This window comes from Pelodiscus sinensis, chromosome 3 (genome assembly GCF_052426305.1).
Source record: "Pelodiscus sinensis isolate ZL-2025 chromosome 3, ASM5242630v1, whole genome shotgun sequence".
Lineage (NCBI taxonomy): Eukaryota > Metazoa > Chordata > Testudines > Trionychidae > Pelodiscus > Pelodiscus sinensis.
The window spans coordinates 122,657,869-122,681,553 of NC_143054.1; the positions used below are offsets into that span (position 1 = coordinate 122,657,869).

Genomic DNA, 23,685 nt, shown 5'->3' on the forward strand with positions numbered 1-23,685 from the left:
TTTATAACTCTAAGGCCATGTCTACACTAGGAAACTATTTTGAAATAACTAAATTCGACTTAATAACTCCCGATTTTACAAAATCAAATTAGCATGTCCCCACTACAGAGAAGCTTCAAAATTAGTCCGAGGCCTGGTAGTGTGGACACTCCACTTATAAATTCAACTTAAGGGGGTTATTTTGAAACCATTCCCTCATGAAGACCAGGGCTAACAGAGAGCCAAAGCCGGTGCAGGAACAGAAGGCATTGGTTAGAATATCAGTCTATCACTACCTCTATTTTCTAGTGAATCATTGGAGTACACAAGAACCTTTTGCTATGATCCCGCATTTAGTTCAGGGCTCATTCATTTACTGCCTGGGAAATGGACCACATCTGTTACAGGATAATTTCTGACTGGTTACTGTATCAGAGTGTAGGGATCTTGGTGAACAAGGAGTGAACTTCAGCTCAACTTCCCCTTCCCTAAACTCAGAGGAACAGTGCCTAGCTAAATACAAAAACTGGAAAGATTTAATTTATATTAATGTAAACAAAAACAGTGCAAACCCATGTGTGGGAACACTTAAGATAGGTGTAAAACTGATTATATCAGTAAATGTACAAGTGTCAGTTAAAGCACCATAAGCTAGGTTTATATTAATAGCTTCCACACTCAAAGATGCAACACTTAGTTGGTTTGAAATCACATCACGGCCACTTAATAGTTAGTGCAGACCTTAGAACAGATGCTTAGAAAAGGGGGAGGGTGCTCTCAAAACATATATATTTTTTTAAATCATATATTATTACCCACATTAACCCCCTGGGAACCCTTCATTGCAAGTGCCTTTAAAAAAAAAAGCAGTTAACTCCTTCCACCATGGTAGAGATATGTTTTGGGCTACTAAGGCTACAGACCAGATCCAAAAGGATTTGTGATAAAGTTCAACCAAACTCTAACCCTTGACTGAGAAACACCCTGTCTAGAAATACAGACACACAAAGTTATAGTGAAACCATGGACCTTTTTCTCTCCCCCACCCCCTCTGGTATCGCTGGTAATAATCTTTACATTTCAGATCAGATGCTAATAAAATTGAATCACTTTCTTTCAGGAAGCCAGACAGGAACAGTTTTATGGAGTATATTAAATAGTATTTATTAGAGTCTGCAACCGCAGGAGCAGAGCTACTGTGCTCCCAGCCCCAGCTATACGTACATTGTGATATGGAGCATTCTTAATATTCTTTCACCCATTCAAGAAACACAGTCCCTCTTCATAAATGAAGTAATATGAAAGGGTTATTTATACCTCAATTTTGTAAACAGAATCAGAATCTTTTTCTTATTCACAGATACATCCCCTTCTCCCAAACTTTAATTATTTCTACTGAAAAGGAGCTTGGCCTCCTAGGCTATGTCTAGACTGAAGGCTTCTTTCGGAAGAAGCTTTTCCGGAAGAGAGCTTCCAAAAAATCTTCTTCCAAAAGAAAGCATCCACACTGCCAAAGCGCATAAAAAAAGAGATCTGCTTTTTTGAAAGATAGTGTCCATTCAGTGGACGCTATCTCGCATTTAAGCTGTGATTACTATGGACGGGATGGCCACCAGGGCACCTGTGCTTTTTCTTCTTTCCTCTTCTTCCAAAAGAACACCCTCTTCCCCATCCACAAATGCCTTTTTCCGAAAGAGCTATTTTGGAAAAAGGCCTCTTCCTTGTAGAAAGAGGTTTACCAATGTCAGAAAACGCCCTCTGTTCTTTAGATTTTTTTTCAAAAGAATGCAATTGCAGTGTGGACGTAAGTGAAGTTTTTCCGGAAAAACAGCCGTTTTTCTGCAAAAACTGTAGTATAAACATAGCCCTAGTGACTGGTGCTGGAGTGGGAATGGTCCGTCCTAATGTAGAAGAAATTGAAGGAGACTGCTCTAGTTCTCTACCAGGTGAACACAGGAAAAGATGGGTAGCTAATGGGAGGAATGCATCAGTTCTCACTGGGAGAAGACTGATGACTGAGGTTGTGAAGAGATTCTTAGCACAGGGAAGTGTCAGTGCCCTTCAGCTGGGGAAGAGCTGCCCTTCTTGGGAGGCCTTTGTATCTCAAACTGGGGAAGCTTCCCCCCCCAGAAACTCTTACATCAGGGGCTGTTTGGGCTTGCCACCTCGATTTTAACCACAGTGACCTCTGACATATAGGAAGAAAAGGCATCATGCGATATACACAAATACATATTTACAGATTATGTGGCAAAAGAGGGAATTAGATACAGGATCATATATTTATGTCCATTAGCAAATGAAAAGGTCCCTAATGTGGATCTGGATGTTGTTCAGAGTTCCTTTAAAACTGTTATTTTCTTTGCGCATCAGGCTTGTTTTGCAAATGAGCCAGTGTGAATCTCATTGGGATAAACTGATGTTACTCTCACTTAAACCATGGTCATAACCTTCAGAGTGGCAGGTTGGAACCTCCTAATCTTCTTTTTCAGTGCCTTAGAAGCTTTGATGCGACAGATTTTGGGCATGGGAGGAAGAGGCTTGAAAGAGGTGTGGACAGCTCCTGGCTGCCTGACAGAAGTTTCGGGCCAGACCAACTCACTTTCATCCGCATCATCATAGTCAAGAGTGAGGCTGCTGCTACTGCTGCTGCCCTCTGAATCACTTTCACTGGACTCGCTGTCCCCAAAGCGGTTGGTTGTGTAATCACTGACCTCGCCTTCACTGGTCTCTGCAATGGTGGAGTGGAAGAGGGAAGCACATTCAGCAGAGTATTCAGAATGATCTGACTCGCTTTTGGCATACATTCCATGGCGGTGATGCTTTGAATGTGCCCTGGTGCTTACAGTGCGCAGGACCCCAGCTCTCCGTCCTGGCTGTCTCGGTGGCCCGAGGCCAAAGCCATTGGAGAAAGTGGAAAGGTGGGCCTTTGCTGAGATTTCCACAGTGGACTGCCACTTCCGCTGCTTTTTCTTGGTGGCTGTGTCTATGTAAGCCGTTTCAAGAGAATACAGCGCATTAGCAGATGCCCGGTAAAGTTCGGGCCTGGATGGCACTGAGGGGATTCTGATTTGCACAGGGAATAGGCTGGATTCTGAGCAAGACCTGCCAGTAACCTCTCCAGCATAGGCAGGCCTCCGGACCAGGCTCTTTCCTCCATGCTGTCTTTGAGGGACCCACTCAACAGGCAGCCTGGCAGCTCCATGGACTCCCCTTGACTTTTCTGCACAAAGGGTCTGCTTCCCAGGCCTCACCGCCTTCTCACTGTTCCGCCTCTTAATCTTCACAGACTTCATTCTGGAGCTGGCAAACCTCACTCTGACTTGATGGGATTCTGCAGGGACAAACTGAGCATGAACAAATTCACTCTGAGTCCCTGGCTCATCACCCCCGGCATTAGCCATCCTCAGGTCGGCATCCTTTCTGTTCAGCTTTTTGGGCAGGAGAGCATTAGTGTTCAAGATATCTGGACGAGAGATCTCATGACATATCTGTGAGCAGGAGGAACTGTGCTCCAAGCCATTCCCCACTGCTTCTGCCAGGGGAGAGCCCCTGACTGTTGACTTGGCAGGGTAACAACTATTTACAACTGATGACTCTGGGTCAGGCTGGGTGGTTGGCTGCTCTACATTCATACAGTGCACAGTCCCCTGCTGCCTGGCACATTCCCCTTCAAGCACCTCCCTCTGCAGTTTCCCTTCCGCTTTGTTCCTTTCCAGAAAGCTGCCTTGTTTTTCCAGCTGGCTGCTGCTGCTGCTAATTCTCACTCCACCAGTGCAGGGCGTTATAATGAGTCTCTGGGGCATGGTGAATGGCTGGCTCTTTGTTGAAACCTTCTCACTGGCATCAGCACGATTGTTCCCTCTGCATCTCGTCATCTGCAGCAGTTTGTTGATATAACCCCCTGGCCTGGCCTCAATCACTGGCCTAGTCCTAATCAAGCTGGGACCTGTAACACTAGTTGCGGGTTTATTGGGGGAAGGGCACTTGTCTGTTTCCAATGGTATCCCCACCAGAGAAAAAAGCGGGCTTTGTAAAGCCACAGCATGAAGAGGGCTCGGGTAAGGATACACATCATTGCCGCTCTTGGAGATCAAGTCATTTTGGTACTTTGGGTCCATGCTGTGGAATTGCAGATCCACTCCATGACAAAGCTGGGGTGCAGATTTGGGATCTGTCACTTTCTGATATCCGGTGTCTGCTGGTAGGAGTCTTTCCAGATCACCTGGATATCGAATGGAAATAAATCAAAATGTTATATCACTGGTAATTTCTTCTATTGCCTCATTTTAGGTTTTAAGGAGTAAATTTCAGAGACAATTTCATAATCCTTTGTCTTCTAATGAGTCTATATCAGAGTTAGTGTAATCATGACAAAATAATTTTTAATACCGTATTTTCCGGTGTATAAGACGACTTTTGATGTTAAAAAACATCCCCCAAAAATCGGGGGTCGTCTTATACGCCGGGTATACAGGCGGCGGGGCGGGGCCCCTCCGCAAAGCTGCGGAGGGGTTCCGGCCGCCGGCTTCCCCCGAGGCTTTGCAAAGCCGCGGAGGGGCTCCGGCGGCGGGGCAGCCCAGGCACGCTGGGGCTGTCCTGCTGCCGGGGCGTCCTCAGAGGCTTTGCTCCCGGTGTCCCTGGTCTGCTGGAGACGGTCCCCAGCAGACCAGAGGCACCGGGAGCAAAGCCGAAGCGGCGGCGGGGTGCCGCGCTTCTGAGGCTTTGCTCTGGCAAAGCCTCAGAGGCGCGAGACCCTGCCGCTGCTGCGGCTTTGCTCCCGGTGCCTCTGGTCTGCTGGGGACCGTCTCCAGCAGACCAGGGACACCGGGAGCAAAGCCAAGGAGGCGGAGGGGCGCTGGGGTATAAGACGAAAACCTATCTTTTAACTAAAAAATTAGGGGGTCGTCTTATACGCCCAGTCGCCTTATACGCTGGAAAATACGGTACCCTAAGAACTCTTGTGTTTCTTTATATTTTCTTCAGCTGAGACCACATGCTTTAGTAACACATCTATGTAAAAACAATGAATGATAAATACAGTAGGGCAGATTCTCATTTCAGTTACACCAGTATAAAGCCTGAGTAACACAGCTGCCTTCAGTGGGTTTACACTGGGATATAATTATCAGAATCTGTCCTAATCATTTTAAAAGCAAATGACTGAACCCACCTCTGACTTGAGTTTTAAACTGTGGTTATTTAAAGGAAACCAACACTTGTGCTGCTTTAAAAAGTTTCTTAAAAACCTACACATACCAAAAATGGAACTAAAAGGTATTTATCTCCCAGCAGAGATGTAGATAATATCCCAAGTACCAGGAAGTATAATGTCAAATGTCATGTAAAAAAATCCAGTAAAGTCTATCAGAATTTGTTAATTCTTTCGTCTCTGGGCTGGCTGAAGACTCAGAGTTAGGCTTCCCCATAGCAACTGAGGAAATAAATTCCTGAAATTCCCATGAGGCAAACAGTTACCATTATTGGTTCTAATGGTTAACTTTGAATCCAAACTCCCCTCCCTCCCCATCCTGGTTCATGTGTCTTTTGATATCTACAGTCCTGAGCCAACTGCTTTAAAGGACTGAAATGGAGCTAAAGTCAAATTGTCTTACATCCCTTCAGTGCTGGCAGCTATTGTTGGTGTTCTTCCACATTCTTCTCAGTGACACAGAGCTGTGAGCACTAAGAGTTTAACTACACCGGAAAGCCATTTAGATGCATTTTGTATTTTATAGGCCCACTGATCCTCCCGCCCAGACCTCTTAATTGGATCTTTTTCATTCATTTGATAACAAAGTTGCAGAGGGCTGCTTTTCAGAAGTGAGTCACCTGCCCTGCACTCACTGTTCTTGAGGTCTTAGATTCTAGCAGGCAACACTTAAGAGACTTATTAAATGGGAGGAAAATAGGAAAATTCTTTTGCAGGTATGTCCATGTGTTTTAAAAAAGACATTTGGAGGAACAGACTAAGAATTATCTTCACCCCTGAGTTAAATCCTACACTGTGTCTGAGGTCTTGTCCAAATGGAGAGTTAATGCCTGGCCAGCTGGGATGTGAATATACATCACAATAACTGGCTGTATGGACCCTGCTGCTCCACTAGTGTGCCCTTTGACCTACTGCTGTTTGAAACAATAGTAGGTCAAAGTGCACTACAGAATATTTAGTGTATGGCTGCAGGTTATACACGGCAAGTTATTGTGTGGCATGCTAAAGTGCCGCATGCTTGCCTCACACTAATTCTCTATAGAGACAAGTCTTTAGACATGTTCCCTTGAAATTGGAGTTTCTAGGAGCAAGTTCAGACCCCATCATAACTTGACGTAACTTTAGGACTGCTGTAAGTAACACCTGGCTAGTCCCCCTTTCTCCTGAGAACACATCCCCTAAGCTAGAAGCTACGGAAAGGTAGAGTAAAGTGACAGAGTTCTATACCACTCAATAATTCCCCTTGCACACAGGGATGCCTCAGGGAACCGGATAAACTCCTTGCTTCACTGTTTTGTGGTGCAGAGCAAACCCAAGAGTCAGGAGAAATAAGCTTCAGAAAAGCTAAGCAGACTGTGTTGATCTTTTCTGTATCACTTGAAGATAACATGAGAAGACTTACAAATTTCATACTGTCTGCAGCTCATGCACTGGGAGATTTTCACCCTGGTTATTTCAACAAGCAGGATGAAGTGTTAAGTATCTGTCTATCTATACCTACACCCCTGCCCCCCCCCCACACACACGAAATTTACCAGATTGAGGAACTTATTAACAGGATTTAACACTGATATCTTTTTGTCTGGCTCTTAGTTTAGGTGTAGCTGGATATAGAAGAAAGAGGGTTGTTCTGGCATCTCTGTCTTCCGAATCCAGCATTGAACAAATGATTTGTTCTCCACCTCCCATTCAGAGGAAGAAAAGTGGCAAAGGGACTGGAGCTTAAAATCCTAACCCATATTCTATCTTACATAATGCCAGGAATATTTCTTCATGCAAGGACTCATGTACAGTTCTATTCTATTGGTCTAAAATGAGATGGGACTAATATCAGCCTTGTGAAACTATTACAAACATGGTATCAGCCGCAGAACATAGTCTACTGACCCACTCTTTAACAGGATGAAAATTAAAACGAACAAAAACCTGTACAAAAATCCAAACAGCCAGTAATGGAGCAAATTTCCCAAGAGGCCACCATCACTACTCCTATGAGAAATCACTCACATACTCTAAGGTTATGTCTTGACTGCAAGCCTCTTTCAAAAGAGGCTTTTTCAAAAGAATCTTTCAAAAAAGCCTCTTTCGAAAGAGAGCACCTAGAATGCAACCACTTCTTTCGAAAAAGCAGCTCGCTTTTTCGAAAGAGAGCATCCAGGCAGTTTGGATGCTCTCTTTCAAAAAAAGGCATTATTCCTTTGCCGCGGTCGAAAAAACCACTGTGTTCTTTCGATCTAATTTTGAAAGAACGTGGCGGCAGTCTAGATGCAGGGGAAGTTTTTTCAAAAAAAGGCCACTTTTTTTCAAAAAAACCCTGTAGTCTAGACACAACCTTAAACAGTGATTCTCAACCTTCTTGGCTCAGGACCCATTTGTGTACCTTGATGTTATGATCTAAAGACCTCCCAAGATGCTTCCAGTCCTAATCCTACTCCCCCCCACCACAGGAGCATGAGACAGGGATAGCTGGACCAAACTTGAATGGAAATATGAAGCCATGCACCAGAGTGTAAAACCCAGAGTGGGGAGCTGAGCTCAATCAGCCCCTGGACTCTTGGACCCATTCTGGCAAGCCAATTTTGGGTCATGCCTTATGAGCTGAGAAACCCTACTCTAGGACAGTGATTTTCAATATGCAGTGTGAAACTGAGTAGGATGTTGCAAGAGGATGATCACTGGCTCCCAGAAAACCACCCCTTCCAGGGAGTGAGAGTGAAAGAGTGACAAGGTGATGAGGTCATTATCTTTTATTGGACCAGCTTCTGTTGTTGTTTTTAATATCCTCAGCATGGCTGGTGAATTCTATGGGTCTATGGTGCCTGGGCACTAGGAATATTCCTAACTCGGAGCCTGGCTCCACCAAAGTTCAGGGTATGGTCTCTCCTCTGGTCCCTCATGTCCCCCCCTCCCCCCCGGTGTGTCCTCTGGCCCTTCCTGTCACCCCTGAGCAATTTAAAATGGCCCCGGAGGCTGCCCTCACTGGCAACTCTGCAGGTCTAGAGTGGCATCCTGCCACTTGCTCTACACAGCTGCTGCCACATGCATCCATGTGTGCCCCCGCCCTGAGTGGCCTTAGGCCAATGGGAAGCTGTGGCAGTGGTGTCTGCGGGCAGCAGGACATGCAGACCCCCATCTTCCTCTCCTAGTAGCCACTGCCAGAGGTGGTGCCCCAAGTAAGCATTGCACCCCCACCTCCTCCCAGAGCCTGCATCCCACCCCCACTCCCTCTCTTGCCCCCATATTCCCTCCCGGAGAAGCATCTCACCCTCTCTTGTACCTTAACTCCCTGCCTCAGCCCACAGTCTGCACCCAGTTCCCCTTCTGCCTCCAAACTCTCTCCCAGAGCCTGCATCCTGCAATTTCAATCACCTGCCACAACCTAGAGCCTGCACCCAAACTCTAGCTCAGAGCTTTAGGTAGGTGGCAGGAAGGGACTTTCAGTGGGGGAAGAGTGCAGGCTCTGGGCATCATCAACATTTCTGCAAACCTGCCGCCCCTGATCCTGGGGCCAACACTGCTACAACACTGCCAGCAGAATAATAAATTCAGCCTAATAAGGCCCAAAGAGGTCAAGCAAAGGAGAGGGAAGGGAGAAGTTTGCTCCCTTCTCTTGTTGATGCTATTTTGACCCACACTAGCTCTTCCCTCACTTCCTGTGCACCATGTTCAACCTTGCAGGATTTGCCTGTTAATGTGCTGTGGAGTTGGCTGCCTGGACTTCATAAATCCACTGTTCATGCAGCTCACAGCAGCATTTCCTCGAAATAGAGCAAACAGCAGGCAGTGGTTGGGGCAGAAGAGGAGGGACGAGCTATAGCACCCAGGAACACACCATCCCTTCCTTCTCCACCTTTCTCACATTAATCCCTTCACCCAGCATCACCTCACACCCAGAGTGGTTTCCTGATGCAAAATATGGGGTCATGGAGAGAAACTGCAAGGATGGAGAACCACGGATAAAGAGGAGCAAGGACAGGACTGGAATCATGAACTCAAGTTCTATTTCTGACTATAAGGTCCATAATTAGCTTTTACATGTCTCACAAGACCCCTGTATATGGGGTAAATTGTCTTTTCCAGAAAACTTGGAAGAATCAAGGTTACAAAGTCAATCAATATCAGACCCCAAGATTTGTACCCAAGGCTGGCTCTCAGGCCCATCTATTTCAATAGACCACAGTGGGACCCAGGTAAGAGCAATTAACTACTCTTATGTCTATTATCCCAATCTGTAGTAAAATCTAAATGTGAACAGGCTTATGAATGTGAGTAGCTGGGAAGGTAGGTAGGAAAATGTTGCCTGAGACATGCTATGCTCTGGGGAAGCAGCTCCTTCTGCTCAGATGCTTGCAATTTTCCTCATTTTTTTTTCTTTTTTGGGGGGAGACTGAGTTTTCACAAAAAAGCTAACTTGATGCTTTTGCAAACTCTAATGCTGGAAAATGTAGTAAAAAATTCTCACACAAGCATCACAATAATTTCTCAGGCCTTCATAGGCTTGTCTAGGTGCAAATATCCTACTAATCGGTTATTAGTTAAAGGTGCCCAACTATGCTATAGCTGAAAATCAGGCAGGAAGCAGTTTTATTTTATTTTTTGTTCTTGCTTTTGTGTTTTTCAAATGCACACAATTGTATTAATTGCACCATTCATATAGCACACGATGAGGCTAAATGCAGTAAGTGGGATACTCTTCGCTTAGCATCATGCAGTTCTGCAACCAATTACCTGTGGAAACTGGCCTTGGTCTGGACCTGGCAAGGGTTCCAGAAGCATCCATGCTACCCTTGATTCGACATCCATCGCTGACATAGACTCCCTCATGCTGAAACTGAGTGGTGTGATGCACAGTGGTTTCGTCTGCAGACTTGGGCCGGTAATCAAAGACACTGAGCCGTGTTTTGGGCTGTTGATAGCTGGGCAACAGACTGGTGTGGGAGGAGGACATGGATTCACTATACACAGATGTGCAAGAGTTGGACAGTGAGCAGGAGCCACCGTCGCTCAGGTCGTAGAAGCCTGTAGAGTTCAAATAAATACAAAACTCTTTCAGACTTATGGTGGATAAACAATAAATCCTCTTTGCTAGATTGGTAAAATTCACAATCACTGAGGGTTTTTTTTGATTGAGGCTGGATGTCCCTCGACAAGATACACTCCAGTTCAACCACAGTTTACGGGGCTCAATCAGATTCACTGAGGCCCTCCAGCGTAACAAGTGAGCACATACTTAAGCACCCATGGTCACATTTTAACAAGCTTGAAGTTCAAATGAATGCTGAGCTTTTTAATCCATTCCTATGTCTTTTTTCTTCTCACAAAATAATAGTGTCAAATTTCAAATAGGACTGTGAGTGTCTCGGTTTTTAGTTATCCGATCTTGAGGCATCTTAAAAGAGTCTGGTTTTTCAGAAGGTGGTACTTACCACTTTCTGAAAATACGGCATCTTTCATGTGTCTCAAGTGGAGTAACCAAAAACAGAGGACTCAATATTCTAACTGTACCCAAAGAGAGAGAATGATGGAAAGTAATTTATGCTCCACTCTTAGACAAGGCTGCAGAAAAATAATCATTGCACAATTTTTTAACTTTACAAAAGGGATATTATTTTATGGTTAATTAATGCATGGTGTTTCATTTAGCAGTTCCATACCTACAAAATGCAAGTGGGGGGTGGAGGTTGTATCCTGAAAAGCAGGGATTCTGAAAAACATTTACGGGTTACAGTAAACAAGCAACTGAACATGAGTTCCCAGTGTCATGCTGTAGCAAAAAGGACTCATGTGATCCATGGATGTATAAAGAAATGAATAGGAGCAGAGAGACTGATTTTACCTCTGCATGGCATTGGTGTGACTGAACTAGAACACTGCATCCAGTCCTCATATCCGCATTTTAAGAGGATGTTGAAAAATTAGAGAGGGTGCAGAAAAGAGTCACAAATACAGTTTGAGAGCTGCAGAAAATTCCTTACAGTGAAAAGAGCCCATCAAAAAGACTGAGAGCTGACTTGATTAGAGTATAAGTACCTTCCCAGGGAGAAAACACCAGGCTCCAACAGGGTCTCTAATTTAGCAGAAAAAGAAGCATAACAAGATCCAGTGGCAGGACGCTGAAGCCAGACAAATTCAAATTAGAAATCAGACACAAATTATTAGCAATGAGGGTGACTGACTGCTGGAACAACTACCAAAGGAAGTGGTGGATTCTCTCTTGCTAAATGTTTTCAGATCAAGACTGGATACCTTTCTGAAAGATATTCTTTAGCCAAACACGAGCTATTGGGCTCAATACAGGGGTAACTGGGTGACACTGAATGGCCTGTGTAGTTTAAGAAGTCAAACTAGATTTAATGAATCCTTCTGAGGATCCTTAGATCCTCTGAGTCTCTGAATTCATACAAATTCCACTAGAACCATAATACATAAATTGTCAAGAGTGCATTACCTGAGCTGGGTCTGCTGTCACTGTCGAGGTAGTCACTAGAAGTCTTCCTGACGTCCAGCTTCAGTTCACTTATTTGCTGGTCCAGTTGATCTAGGTGACTTTTCAAGCCAACATCCTGTTTCCTTAAACGTGACTATTCACAGATGGCGGAAAGAAGGAAATAAAAAACACTCACAGTTAGGATCTCAGGGCTATACAGTGAATTTGCCGTACATATTAGCTAAATTTGATACTCTTGAAGCAAAAGTCCTAAAGAAAGTTTTGCTCGGCTAAGTAATTGACTTATGTAATGAGCCTGAAATCAGGCATAAATATAAAACACTCTACTTCTCAGAACAGCCTGTATTCTACCTACCCTAAATGTTTTCTGTTCTGTTTCGCACTGAAAGAGCTATTCTTCTCTTCCTTTTCAGAGACACACTGGGACTGATCCAACTTCCTCTGATGCCAATGGACAACTTTACATTGACTTCAGGGAGGTCGTCTTCCCCGATATAAGAATAGTAACATCTCTTTAATTTCACCACCGAAGTGTTTGCTGCATCTTAGGCCATGTCTACACTAGAGAGTTTACAGCAACATAGCTATAGCGACACAGCTATGCTGCCCTCCGTAAGATCGCTCATGTAGTCGCTCTTCTTGTTGACATAATAAACCACTTCCATGACAGTGAAATCTCTCTCACTGACACAGTGCTCTCCACACCAACACTGGAGTCAACGTAATTATGTCTCTCAGGGGTGTGTTTTGTTCACACTCCCAAGTGACAAAGTTATACCAGCAGAAGTGGTAGTGTAGACAGGCCTTAGTGGAAGATAAGTGATGCATACATCATATGTACAGTTTGTAAAAACACGTTATCCTTCACAAAGAATAGACACTACAGAATGCAAATATATCTTATCACACAGAACACAGAAAAACATATTTGTTTGCTTACAAGACTGACACTTTGAAGACATTCCTCTATAGTTATATGGATATACACGGGTTATGAGTTCAGGATTCCACAACAATGAAGTTGGCTTAAAATCATGAGATTTTAAAATTATATTCGATATTTGGAGTTATTTTTATTTGCTTTCTGGTGTTTGAACCTTTAAGATTCATGTTTTCAACAACCATGAGAGCTAAAAGCTTTAAAAAAAATTCAAAAAATGGAAGCTGACATTCTGAGTAATTCCAAAGTGCCAGAAGCTGGAGTTTTACTGAAACTCACCATAAAAACTGAGAGCTGGCAACATTGCTCAAGGTACTGAAAAGATCTCTCCAGCCTGCTTTGGAACCCTCAAGACCTGGATGAAAATTGCACGAGAGGCCTTTTATTAGTGCCATATGTACAAGAAGGCTTAGGCACGAGCCAACTGCTTCCTTACAAAATAGGGGAGGGTTTTTTGTTCTTCCTTTCACAAAGGAAATGGTTATGGTAAGACCTAAATAATAAAGAAGTTCTTCTTTTCCATCTCATGATAAATATGTTACCTAATGGAGAGTTGAAAAGGTTATTTGAATTGTCTTGAGGAAACAAAAACATGTTGAGCCTTCCTTAGTCCCACCTATTGAGGAAATTACAAAGTTTTGTTCCAGGGCTGGAATTAATTGCTTAATGATTAATGTTTGGCCAGCCAATCCCACAATCTGTGGTTTCTGATTAATGGCAGAGAGGCCACAAGTATTCAACAAGGCTCTCCGGCACTCAAAGATTATTTATTACACCCACAGGATTGAGCTTTCACTTTGACCAATATGCATGAGTTACATCATCCCTGTTAACCCTTTCCCACTGTCCCCCCTATGGGGTTTTCCGTTTCTGGAAGACTCCATACTGTTTATTAACTCCTTCCAAGCTTCAAGAGAACAAGTGTTCCTTGAATTATTAGGTAACTCAGACTAAATTTTGTTTGAAAAGCAGAACCCCAAACAACAAAACCTAAACTCAAGATTTCTCAGTTCATAACATGAATTTTTCATGGGGCAGAAGAAAACCATACATGGCTTTGAGGCATACGTAAAGAGGTCTCTAGGACACTGTACAATGAGAAGATACTGTCGCTTGCATGGGGAACATGAGACACAATTTTCACAAGGAATGAGTGCTTTTGATGGCTGAAGTTTCTGGGTGCCCAATTTGAGACCCATCTCAGAAGGCAGATGCACTGCACTTTCTAAAAATTAGACCCTTTTGAGGCTCCTCTGATTAACACAGAAAAATGTGTCATTGAAAATCACACCTTTGCAAATCTTGGCCAATCATTTACACTCCAATATTGCAGGTTTGAAGTAATGATGGCTTTGCTGTTGACTTCTGTGGGTGTAACATTAGACTCTAACAGTATGCATTACTCCAAACATTTCTCTCTCCTTCTTGTATAAAACCAGAGACAGTGGAAATCTGCAGTGTATAGAATTTGTGGTTACTCAGGGCATGACACAATCCAATTTCTGTGAAAAACTTAACTCTCTCTATATAGCCTTTTTGCCTTTTGACTTACTCCCTTAGGAAAATGTATCTCTATTTCCCACTGCTACAGTGACACCTCCTGGTGAAAACAGTCCTTTTCCTATAGTGGACCAGGACAATACATATCTCATGATCTCTGCAGTTATCTGCTTTTTATTTTAAGTTAAATTTTATGGTCTAGTTTCCCCCACCTTGCTGAAAAGCATAATTAATGGCCAGAAAAGTCCTGATAAAACTAATATTCCACTTTTACCACTTTAGTTGGAAAATGTATAAACAAATGAGCACTTACAGAACACCACCTTGTGTCAAACACCAATAGATCACTTTGGTCAGAGGTCACTACTCATTTATATTAACCCAGCAGTCTTGAGAAGGCAATACATGCTTTAAATCATCTTCTCTTTTTGTTAAAAACAAAGTGTAACCATTAGTTAAAAAATTATCAAGGACAGACAACCAAGTGGTTGGCAGTACACTTTTGTGCTGCAATTTTGACTTTAATCAAGATATGCTTGCTGCTATGTTTTCACAACGGGTGCTTAGGTTCTCCTGAAGGTTAAAACCAATTATCACTTTGAGATTCTGTCTGATAAAACTGCCTACACTTAACGAATATCCTTTCTGTTTTCACACCTGATTGATAACTGATGACCAAGTCTAACACCAATATGGGGAGGGAAAGAGCTCTGAATTAACTTTGAGTTTACTGAAGTGTGTAATTGCCAGTACTAGAGAGATTAAAGTCTCTAGCCTTTGATTGTATTCTTATGAAACTAGTTTCGGTCCTAACTTGATTTTTTTTCCTTCCACAAAAATGTACCAGTGTTAAATGCAAGACGGATGTCAAACAAACTCAATTATTTTCCTCTTTTGATCAGGCAATTCATTCCAGAACAAAGTATTTAAGGGTTGCAAGCCAGACGTTTTCACGATCCTTTTCCCTCCCCCTCACTCATATAATGCATTAGAAAAAGTTTGATCTTCAATTCTAAATGGTTACTTAATTAGATGAATGCTGACAAGTGTGATATGCATGTACACTACTTAAATCAAGTTAATCATCAGCTTTATTCCTTGCCCTACTATTAACAATTCACTTTATGGGCTCCTCAGCATTCTGTCTGGTACATGATCTTCACATTATATGTATTTTTTTTACTTTTTGTCTGACGAAAACAACCAAATCTTATTTAAAAAGTAACAGTTGCTGTAGTTGTGAATACTGAAACTGACTGTACCAGTGCTGTTTATTTTGACTGCCATATAGCAAATTTGTCAGTACTGATTCATATATAGACATTTTTCCCCCTCAAAAGACATATCTAAGTTTCTGATGCATTTGCAGTGCTTCTAAATAATTAAACACAGATTTCCTTCAAATATATATCCAGACATCAAACAAGCTGATGGATCGCTGCTAAATCTTAAATAAATATGTCTCATTCTCCAAAACCAAGATTTTTAGATTTTAAGTTTTGTTAATTATCCCCTATTCCAGGTTGACAGCTGAAGAGTTGTGTATTTCGGTATTATTTTATATCTATATCATGCAAAATAACAAAATTACATATCACATAGAATAAGATGGGGGACTGGTATGTTGTACAGGCAAAGTGTCTTTACTTAGTCTATTATATATATACACACACACAGAAAAGAACTAGATTCAATGCCATAACTATGGAAATGGGCTGTAAATCGTTTAGCAGGAATGGATAACTGCAGCCACTATTCTTAATTCTGGAAGTCTAAATTACAGTAAATAAAAAAATTATAACATTTTTATAATAAGTAAAACAAGACGTTAATTTCAACCACAAAACCCAAAGACTTGGAAGTCACTCATCCTCCATTCCAACCATTTTGCCCCAGCTAATCATTTCACACTAGACAACTCACTCGCACTTTATAATAAACTTGAAATGTCCAAACGTGCGGGAGTAACCAAATACAAAACTACGTTCATGTTCACATGTGGTTACAGTCTTCTGCCCTTAAAATGTGAAACTGCTCGTTCCAATCATCTGCTGCAGACAGGGAATGTTCCTTCAATAAATAGGAGCATGCTATAAAGGGGGGAAAGTCATTTTTCTGATGACACGGCCCAAGGTTTCTCCCTCACCCACACGAGCATAAAAACATTTATGAATGGCACAAGTTAAAGCCAGCAGCGAGTGTGCCTTGTGCATGAGCGCGTAGCTCTATCGCGGTGTGTTGTTTAAACACAGCCACAGCCTGGTCACGGAGTCGTTCTGTTGCAGTTTGGTGTCACTGGCACCGTGTCTGTTACCACGGAGCTACCCTGGTGTATGACAGACCGCGAGACATTGTTACACGCCGCACGCACCCAAACACACAGCCGGAGCCTGCTGCACCCAGACGCAAAACCCTCGCGTCTCCGAGCCCCGCGGACGCTTGTGGCCAAACAGCTGGGCGGTTCGTTCCTTACCAGCTGCTCCTTCAAAGCAGTCAGAGTGGCCTCCAGCCTGTGCTCCTTGCTGCGCGCCTGCTCCTCGCGGGCTGCCGGCGGCTGCTGCATGGCCAGGGCCCCGCTCACCAGCGACCGCTGCTTCTCCCGCAGCCCCTGGAGCTCCTGGAGGCCAGCCAGGGCCGCGTGCAACCTCTCCCCGACCCTGCAGCGATCCCAGCCGCCTGGCCGGTGCGGTTGGCTCCCCCCCAGCATCTTAGAGGCTGGCACCCGTCCGGGCCATGGCAATGGGCTAGCAGCGCGCTCTGGGCCGGAGCTGCCCGCCCCCTCCCCGCTGCTAGCACCGGAGCCGAGGGAGTGCAGCGGAGCCACTGCGGCTCCTGCGGTTTTGGAGAGGGGGGAAGGGGCGGGAGGCAAGGGGGAGGGCTGTGCCTATGGCTCGGCGCCCTGGGGCCACCTATCTGTGAGGATAGAGGTGGAAACTAGCCGGCGATCATCCTCCCTTCCCTTCTCCCCCGCCCCTTCAGCAACCCCCTCCCCACCTCTTGGAGGAGGGGGGGGGGGGTGGCGCGGCTGGCTGACGGATGAGCCTGGTTTTGGCAAGGGCAAATCCAGCCCCGGAGGTTACCTCGCGCACTGCCCTCCCCGAGCCTGGCAGCCGGCCCCTTTCCCGGCCCGTCGCCCTCCCCAGCCAGAGAGCGACACGCGGGACCTAACCCAGGGAAGTTCTCTGCGCTGTGAGGAGCCCCGCGCGTCCCCCGGCGTGGAGGCTGCATAAATCCGGCAGCAAAGTGATTACCAGAGGCTTCCCTGCAGCCTTAATCCCAAGGAGTTTTAGTTCAAAATACAGTACACGCGTGGAATGTGGGTGAAGGGGGCAGTCGTGGCTCAGGCTCGGATGGTTTGCATTATAGTGCAAGAAGCAACTTTCTGGTTACATTTTCTTACCCTCTTGCAGGGGTCAAATTCTGCACCGGTTGCTGGGTCAAGCCGTCTGGGATCAAAGCGCCAAAATTCTGACCTCACACCACAAAAAATCAGCAGTAACCCCACTAAAACCTATGGCATTTTCCTAGGTTTACACCAATGTTCCCCCTCATCTTTTCCATCCATGTGTGGGTTTTTCCACCCGTGTGCAGAATAATTTTTATGTACACTGAGGCGTGTGCAAATGTGCACCACCATGAGAAACACAAAGCCTAGCTGTGGGTGCTCGGCTAATCCCCTGAGTGGCACTGGAATCTCTTCTGAGTGGCTCCACAAGCACTCAGTTTACAGGGAATATTGGTGTACACCTGTGTGAGATTAGAATTTGGTCCGGTGACCTTCCATCCAGTGGAACAGTTTGTTAGTACAATTTCACATACAAAATATAAACTTTGTAACACACATACACACACACACACACATACACACCCCTCTGCTTGCTCTTCCATCTCTCAAAGTTTTGCCTAATCTTCAAAACAGCAGTTTTGAAGTTGCAATAATAGTGTTCCATGATCATCCAGGTGGAGTGCCAGAGACTTACGTCCAAGCAGCTGGCTTGTACTTCACACCAGGAAAAGTCATAGGAAGGGTTAAGGGTACATGATAAATGGTGCCTGAAAACACAGCTGACGGTGGAAATCTCATGCAACTAAGCTGTGGCTACCCCAATATGCCTACAGTTACAGTATGAACCAGAGGCAGCTGCATGCAGGAATCCTAGAAAACATTTGGTCAGCAGACAGCAGGGCTAAGACACAGTTTTCCGTTAAAAAGTATTTGCACAAGAAAGCGTCTATACTGGCATGTGCCTTTGCGCAAAAGATTTGCTTTTGCGCAAAAGCATCTGTGTCAGTGTAAACGCTCTCTTGCGCAAGAAAGCTCCGATGGCCATTTTAGCTATCGGGCTTTCTTGCGCAAGAAATTAACGTTGCTGTCTACACTGGCCTCTTGCACAAGAATACTTGTGCAAGTGATTTTGAAATTCACATGGCTTGGCATATATGAAAAGAGATATGCAGTACAGATTATTTTAGTCAACCCCCACACTTCTTTATATTTACTGTAACACTTGGGTTATGTAAAGCTTCTTTCTTTCTTTCTTTCTTTCTTTCTTTCTTTCTTATCTTCTCCTACCCTTCAGACCTCAGTGTTACCTTTATCCTGACCAACTTCCCAGTTATCTCCTTGCTTGTATTGATTGCTTTTCCCCCAGAACCTTTGAAGATATCACTTAATCTTTTCTGGCTAACTCTACAAATAGCTTGTTGTAATCTATTATCTATTGCTAGATGAGAAACAAAGGTGTGACCCTCCTACAAAAATTCAAAACATGAGACTGAAGGTGGAAAAGAGATGGGGGGGGGGAAGGTTCATACTGATGAACAGCAGACCTTTTACTGTACTTAGCACCGGACTGAAACAAAAGGGAAATTAAAGCAAAATTTTGTTTTGTTCACCAGTGTTAGTACACAGAATCCTGTGGCAGTGAATAATACTTCTGCTTCTGACTTCCAATGGATTTAGCACCTGATTCTCCTTCCACTGATGTCAGAGTAACTCTACTGATTTCAAAGGCATAACTCCTGATTTACACCCATGTGAGTGAGAGAGAGAATCAGCCACAAGCTTTCCAATCTATGGTTCTGATGCTCACTCAGGGCACGTCTACGCAGCAGGGCTAAAACTGAAATAAGCTTAGCAACTTGAGCTACGTCAATTCCATAACTCAGGCCAAAATAACATATTTCGGCTTTTGCCACTGTCTATACAGCACGAAGTGTGAGAAAGAGCTCCCTTCCTCCGACTTCCCTTACTCCTTGTAAAATGTGGGTTACAGGAGTCAGAGTAAGAAGTCCTCCAGCTCAACATCATTTTGACATTATGTTAAAGATGCCAGTTGTTCCAAAATAACACTGCTGTATAGATGTACCCTTAGGGGTACATCTACACTGGGACTAAAGTTGAATTAAGATACGCAACTCCGCTATGTTAATTGCATAGCTGAAGTCAAAGTACCTTAACTTGGCTTTTGGTGCTCTCTACACTGCAGGAAGTTGAAGGAAGAACACTCTCCCTTTGACTTACCTTACTCTTCATGAAATATTTCAAAATATTTCAAATATTTCAAAATTAATTCAAAATAACGAGCTTGCTGTGCAGACGCACACTCTTGTTATTTCAAAACAACTTGAGTTATTCCAAAATAACGCTGCTATGTAGACATGCCCTCAATGAGTAGCTATGTATTATTTTGTTTTAACCTCCTCTTTTGGTGGTCTCATGCCACCCATGCCCCCAAGTTGCAGTGGGAGAGGTCTAGGTTGGATATTAGGAAAAACTATTTCACTAGGAGGGTGGTGAAGTACTGGAATGGGTTACCTAGGGAGGTGGTAGAATCTCCATCCCTAGAAGTTTTTAAGTCTCAGCTTGACAAAACCTTGGCTAGGATGATTTAGTTGGGCTTGGGTCCTGCTTTGGGCAGGGGACTGGATTCGATGACCTTCTGGGGTCTCTTCCAGCCCTATGATTCCATGATTTACTGCACGCTATTCAAATCCCACTCTGAAGACAGAATTATTAATTTCATTGTGGGCTTATTTATTACATTAACACTGTTGCTAATGGGAAATTGAGACACTGAGAGTTTAAGGTCAAAAGTATTCCCTAATGTTGGGATCCCAATTTGAGATGCCTACAGCTAGAATTTTTTTTAGTGTGCATAGCATTAGATAATACGTTATGTGCCCAAAGCCCAGCTCCTATTGACTTCAGTTGCATCTGTGAGTCCCCAGATTTTCTGTAAATTGGATGGCAGGTGACAGCAGGGGAATGTTGACAGACTCCTGGGTTCAGTTCTAAGCCCTGGCTGCCAGTGCTTTCTCATGGTTATAGACAGGAGCAGCCCCAGACTAGCTGCCAGCAACTGGCGCCCTAGGCGAACCATTCAATCGACGCCCCCCACCCCTACCCCAAGGGCAGATAAAGGCTACGTCTAGACTGGCATGATTTTCCGCAAATGCTTTTAACGGAAAAGTTTTTCTGTTAAAAGCATTTAAGGAAAAGAGCGTCTAGATTGGCATGGACTCTTTTCCGCAAAAGCACTTTTTGCAGAAAAGCGTCCGTGCCAATCTAGACACGGTTTTGCGCAAGAAAGCCCCAATCGCCATTTTCACAATCGGGGCTTTTTTGAGCAAAACAAATCTGAGCTGTCTACACTGGCCCTTTTGCGCAAAAGCTTTTGCGCAAAAGGACTTTTGCCCGAATGGGAGCAGCATAGTATTTCCGCAAGAAGCACTGATTTCTTACATGAGATCGTCAGTGTTCTTACGGAAATTCAAGCGGCCAATGTAGCCAGCTGGCAAGTTTTTCCGCAAAAGCAGCTGCTTTTGTGGAAAAATTTGCCAGTCTAGACACAGCCATAGGCTGAGGTTTTTGGTAAACTGGGAAACATTTTGCCCCTATTTTCCATTTAATGTTTTTTAAGCATATTTATTTAAACAGGCATAATTATTCAGTTTGTCCATCCGTCCAATCAATATTTCTGAGATCAGATTAAAATAGAGATAGGAAATTTTCAGAATAGATTTGTACACAACAGCTAGATGATATTTCAGTATGATTTCAAATAAAAATGCATTACAAATGTTAATTATAATTTTTATTATTACAAATCCAAAATAGTCCATTACGCTATCCTGCTTTAACTGCCATTACCACCACATCGCTGGGGAGAAGGGGCTGGGGATGGAGTTCTGTGGCTGGGGACAGGGAAGTGGAGAGAGGGAACGGGGTGCCAGTGGGGGGAGAGAGTCCCCTGCACCCACCTCCTCCCAGGATTCCCCCGCCCCTGAGGGAAGCCAGAACACGCCTCTCCAGGGGCAACCCCCCTCCCATAGCTCGGGGAACCCCCGCGCACTACCTCCCCCGGGGCCAACCCCTCCTCTCGTGGCACGGAGAACCCCCGCATGCCGCCTCCCCTGGGGCCGCTTCTCCTCCCGCGGCACAGAGAACCTCCATGCGCCACCTCTCCCAGGGCCAACCTCCCCTCCCACGGCGCTGGGAACCCCCGCGTACCGCCTCCCCTGGGGCCAACTCCCCGCACTCCTCCTCCGGGGCTGACTAACCCCTCCTGCAGTGCAGGGAAGCCACTGCACTCCTTGGAAGGGGAAGAGGAAGTAGCAGGGAATTTGGCGCCCCATTTAACTTGGCGCCCTAGACAGCTACCAAGTTTGCCTATTGGCACGGGCTGCCCCTGGTTATAGACCCTTCTGATCTAGTGCCCCTAGCCTGTCTCTAGCTCACTCTATTCCAATCCCTCAGTTATGCTTCCCAAGCATCTGATTTTCAACCAGAACAGCTGGTCAAAAAGGGACCTGGTGGCTCTGGTTGGTACCACAGACCATTAAAAGTCCAGTTAGCAGCACAGCGGGGGTCCAGGGCTAAGGCAGGCAAGTTACCTACCTGCTCTGGCTCCATGTGGCTCCCAGAAGCAATCACCAGATCCCCGGAGGCTCCTCACACTGGTGCTATCCCAAAAATGTATAAGCAGGTGTTTTAGACCAAGCTGGATGAGCAAGCATCTCAGAGAGGTGTGACGGCGGGTTGGGGGTCCCCCGTCTCCTGCACCCCAAAATGGCACAAACAGACTGCACCAGCCGGTGGAATAGAGGAAGTTTATTGCCTCTCCAGGATACAGCACAGCACAGATGTAATCTGGTCACAGAGCTGGGCTAGGATGCCTCAGGCCCCCTTGAGATGGGGGAGACTGGGCCCCTAAACTCCAGCCCCTTTCCCTAGGCTGTCTCCTCCATGCTTTCAGACAGCAACTAACTAACTCTCTTCCAGCCCTGCCCCCCAGCCAGGGCAGCATTCCACCTTCCTTTGTTCCTCTCCATGGGGGGTGTCTGGCCATACTGGTTTGCATAGTGACTCATCCTGTTTTGCTGGGTCCTGGTACCCACGGCAGCCAGTGGGGGTTACCCCAGAGCCAGCAGCATAGAAACCAGCCAGGTACCCCCACTACGTCACAAGAGGTGATTAAGAAAAAGTAGAAAGCATATAAGGAGTGGAAGATGGGAGGGACCAGCAAAGAAAGCTACCTTATTGAGGTTAGAAGCAGGCATGTCCAAAGTCCGGCCCGTGGGCCAAATGCGGCCCGCGGTCGGATTTAATACGGCCCCCCGCTTCTCCCGGCTCCCCGGTGCTTTTTTTAACTGGCGCACTCAGCGCGCCGCTTCGGGGGGCCGCTGCCGCCGCCGCGGTCCCAAACCCTGCCCCTGCACTCCGCTTTGGGGCTGAGAGTGCAGGGACAGCCCCCGCTTCCTCCCCCTCTCCTGGCTCCCCGGCGCTCCTCTGAACTGGCGCCGCTTCCGGCCGCGCCGCCGCCGTCCATGGCGGCCGCTGCGGTCCTAAAGTCCTCCATGTAGGGCACGTCCGCAGCCCCGCTCCCCCACTTGGCTACGGGTTCGCCCTGCCCCCGGGCCGCCGTGAGGCCAGCGTGCCCTGCGCTCTCCGCCCGCCTCTGACCCTGCAAGCCCTCTACCTTGGGGCTGAGAGTGCAGGGACGGACTCCGCAGCTGCTCAAGTTCAGTATCTGTGATTGGCCCTGCGCACTGTCAGCTTCCTGGCGGGCTCAGGCACGTGGAGCTGCGAACATTAGAGACTTCGCCACAAACGGGCTCAGGCACGTGGAGCTCATCATTAGAGACTTCTCCACAAACAGCCACAAAGGCAAGAGAATTCTTGTTGGGCAGTGTATTAGTGCAGTGTATTACTTGGGCAGTGTATTAAACCTCTGGCACTGCGCTCACATGATCCCTTCCCCTTCTGGTCAATTTAAAAAAATGGCGACTGTAAATAAGAGAAGGAAAGTTGACAGTGAGGGCCGCCGCTTCCAGGACAGGTGGAAAGTGGAATATTTCTTCACTGAAATAGAGAATCACTGTGTTTGTCTGATATGCCAAGAGACTGTGGCTGTTTATAAGGAATTTAATGTCAAGAGACACTACCAGTCGAGACATAGCACATACGACAAGCTTACAGGGCACGACCGCAGTGAAAAGTTGAAGCAACTTGAAGCTGTTTTAATGTCACAACAGAAATTTTTCATAAGAGCCCGTGAGTCAAATGAAAATGCCACAAGGGCGAGCTATGAGGTGGCAACGTTA

General features: G+C 45.4%; 1 protein-coding gene across 2 annotated transcripts; it reads right to left on the reverse strand.

The window, feature by feature from the left end:
- Positions 1-1,117: 1,117 nt before the first annotated feature.
- Positions 1,118-17,089, reverse strand: DACT2 (dishevelled binding antagonist of beta catenin 2). 2 transcript variants are annotated; one of them, XM_006121965.5, is made up of 4 exons: positions 16,553-17,089; positions 11,640-11,772; positions 9,920-10,210; positions 1,118-4,204 (listed from the first exon to the last, which is right to left on the reverse strand). In XM_006121965.5, exons 1-4 carry the CDS (start codon positions 16,784-16,786, stop codon positions 2,412-2,414), a joined length of 2,451 nt encoding a protein of 816 aa, XP_006122027.3. In that variant the 5' UTR covers positions 16,787-17,089; the 3' UTR covers positions 1,118-2,411. The 2 variants fall into 2 exon arrangements, with proteins under 2 accessions (XP_006122027.3, XP_075780784.2); XM_075924669.2 differs by lacking the exon at positions 16,553-17,089 and adding an exon at positions 12,859-12,962.
- Positions 17,090-23,685: the final 6,596 nt, after the last annotated feature.